We start from the raw sequence: 1,767 nt of genomic DNA, 5'->3' as shown, positions 1-1,767 counted from the left end.
TTTAAAGATCGCTGGCGTGGCGCCACCGTCGCCGTTGTCCGGTCGGTGCACGTTGGGGCGCTGGTGCGCGTGGCCGTGTTGACTTCCCCTTTCCGTCCTCTCGCCCTATCCTCCCTCCCCTGCCGCTCCTCCAGTGGATCCTGGCGAGCTGCAGGACAGCGGAGCCGGCGAACACCAGTGACGCGGTCTTGAGCGCTCCAACGAGACTCAGCGGAGCTCGCCTCTCTCTCTCTTCTGGTTCCACGAATGCGCACCGTAAAGTGTAAGCGTTTCTTCTTTTATCTCTCTCTCTCTCCGTTCATCAACAGAGCAACTTCTTTTTTGTTTTCCTTTTTCGACAGCGTTGGCGGGTGTGTGGCTGACGTGTGCACCTGCGGATGTGCGTCCGCGGGAGGTGCTTGCGTGCGCGTGTGTGGAGTCTGCAAGGGATGGCGCCGCGCGAGGAGCAGAGAGCGACAGAGTTCACTCTCCCGTTGCGGTGTCCTTCTCCTGGTTCGCGGTTTTCTCCTTTCCGAGGCACACACATACACGCGCACACACACTCGTTGCTCGCACCTCAGCCGCCCAGCATCTTTCTAATTTCCTTTTCAGCTTTGCCTGCCTCTGCCTCGCGTGCTGCCTCACTCGCCTTTGCGCTGTTTGTGATTGCCCCGTTACCCGCGACTCAGCTGCCTGCGTGGAGAGGCGTTGCCGAGCGCGTCCTTGCGTAGAACGGCGAGGAGCATTTGAGGGCAGCTGAGGCGTGCTCCGCATGGGGCCAATGTGCACTCCCTTCACGCGTTTGCCTCCGCTCTCTTTCGATCGTTTCACTAGCCAAAGCAGCACTGTTCTCCCTCACGACCTCAGTGGCTCTAAGTCTTTTTTCTGTTTGAATGATTTGCCCTTGCGCTCGCCGTCAGCCTACCGTCAGCGACGCCACAGTGGAAGAAGCGGCCTTGTGCCCCATGGCGGTGTGTGTAGGACGCACAGTGTGAGCCGTAACGGTTAAGTGAAAAGCGCCTCTTTCCCCTATCATCTCCCATCGCAAGCATGTTGCATGTGATTCGCAGTGAGGTGCGGTGCGGCCCTCGAGCGACCCACGACGTTCACTGCGACCTCCGCGGGACACACGGCGCAGGTGCTGGTGTGCAGCGACCGCTTTTTGAGTTCAAGTGTTTTTCTCTCATTTTTTTCTCACTTCGCTTTTATTTTTCCGTGAACTTCTGAGCGCCTTTGTTTTGGAATTTAGTTATGTATTTTTGTATTTTCTGCCGTCACTGCGTCCGTGTCTTGCGGCACTCCCACCTGACTGTTCGCCCTCTGTGAACCCAGCACCATTTTGGCGCCTGGGAAGAAAGGGTTCCGCATGTCGTGTAGATGCCTAGCATCATCTTTTCCGGTTGTCTGGGGCCCTGCTGTGGTGGAGGAGCGTACCCGCAGAGCACTGCTTCTCAGGTGACTGCAATGGTGGACTCGGCCTTGTGCGCGACCGTGCACGTGAGCCCGTACACCTCTCTCTCCCCGTTCCACTCGTTGGAGCGCCGCTTCGGAGGTGGGCGGCCCCGCGGCACTGCGTGGTGCACGGCGTGCGCTTGTGAGGCAGCGTCCCGTCCGCTAAAATCCGCGGCAGTGACAGTGTAAAAATCCCAGCGGCTCCAACGTTGACGAGTGCAGCGATGACTGGACAAATAGCGCGATGCGCCTTCTTTCTGTGTTTCATTTTCTCTTTTGTCTCGCACAGTACCGCACCGTGGCGCCTGTTTGGCGGTGTTGGCGACGCCGCTGCCC

General features: G+C 58.6%; 1 protein-coding gene across 1 annotated transcript; it reads left to right on the top strand.

Moving 5' to 3' along the window:
* Positions 1 to 246: 246 nt before the first annotated feature.
* ABB37_10148 (hypothetical protein) lies at positions 247 to 579 on the top strand (the record flags this gene model as incomplete). The annotated part of the gene is made up of 1 exon (XM_015809911.1): positions 247 to 579. One exon carries the CDS (start codon positions 247 to 249, stop codon positions 577 to 579), a length of 333 nt encoding a protein of 110 aa, XP_015651505.1.
* Positions 580 to 1,767: the final 1,188 nt, after the last annotated feature.

This window comes from Leptomonas pyrrhocoris (assembly GCF_001293395.1).
Source record: "Leptomonas pyrrhocoris isolate H10 chromosome Unknown, whole genome shotgun sequence".
Classification (NCBI taxonomy): Eukaryota; Euglenozoa; class Kinetoplastea; order Trypanosomatida; family Trypanosomatidae; genus Leptomonas; species Leptomonas pyrrhocoris.
This window is presented reverse-complemented; position numbering and strand designations above follow the sequence as displayed.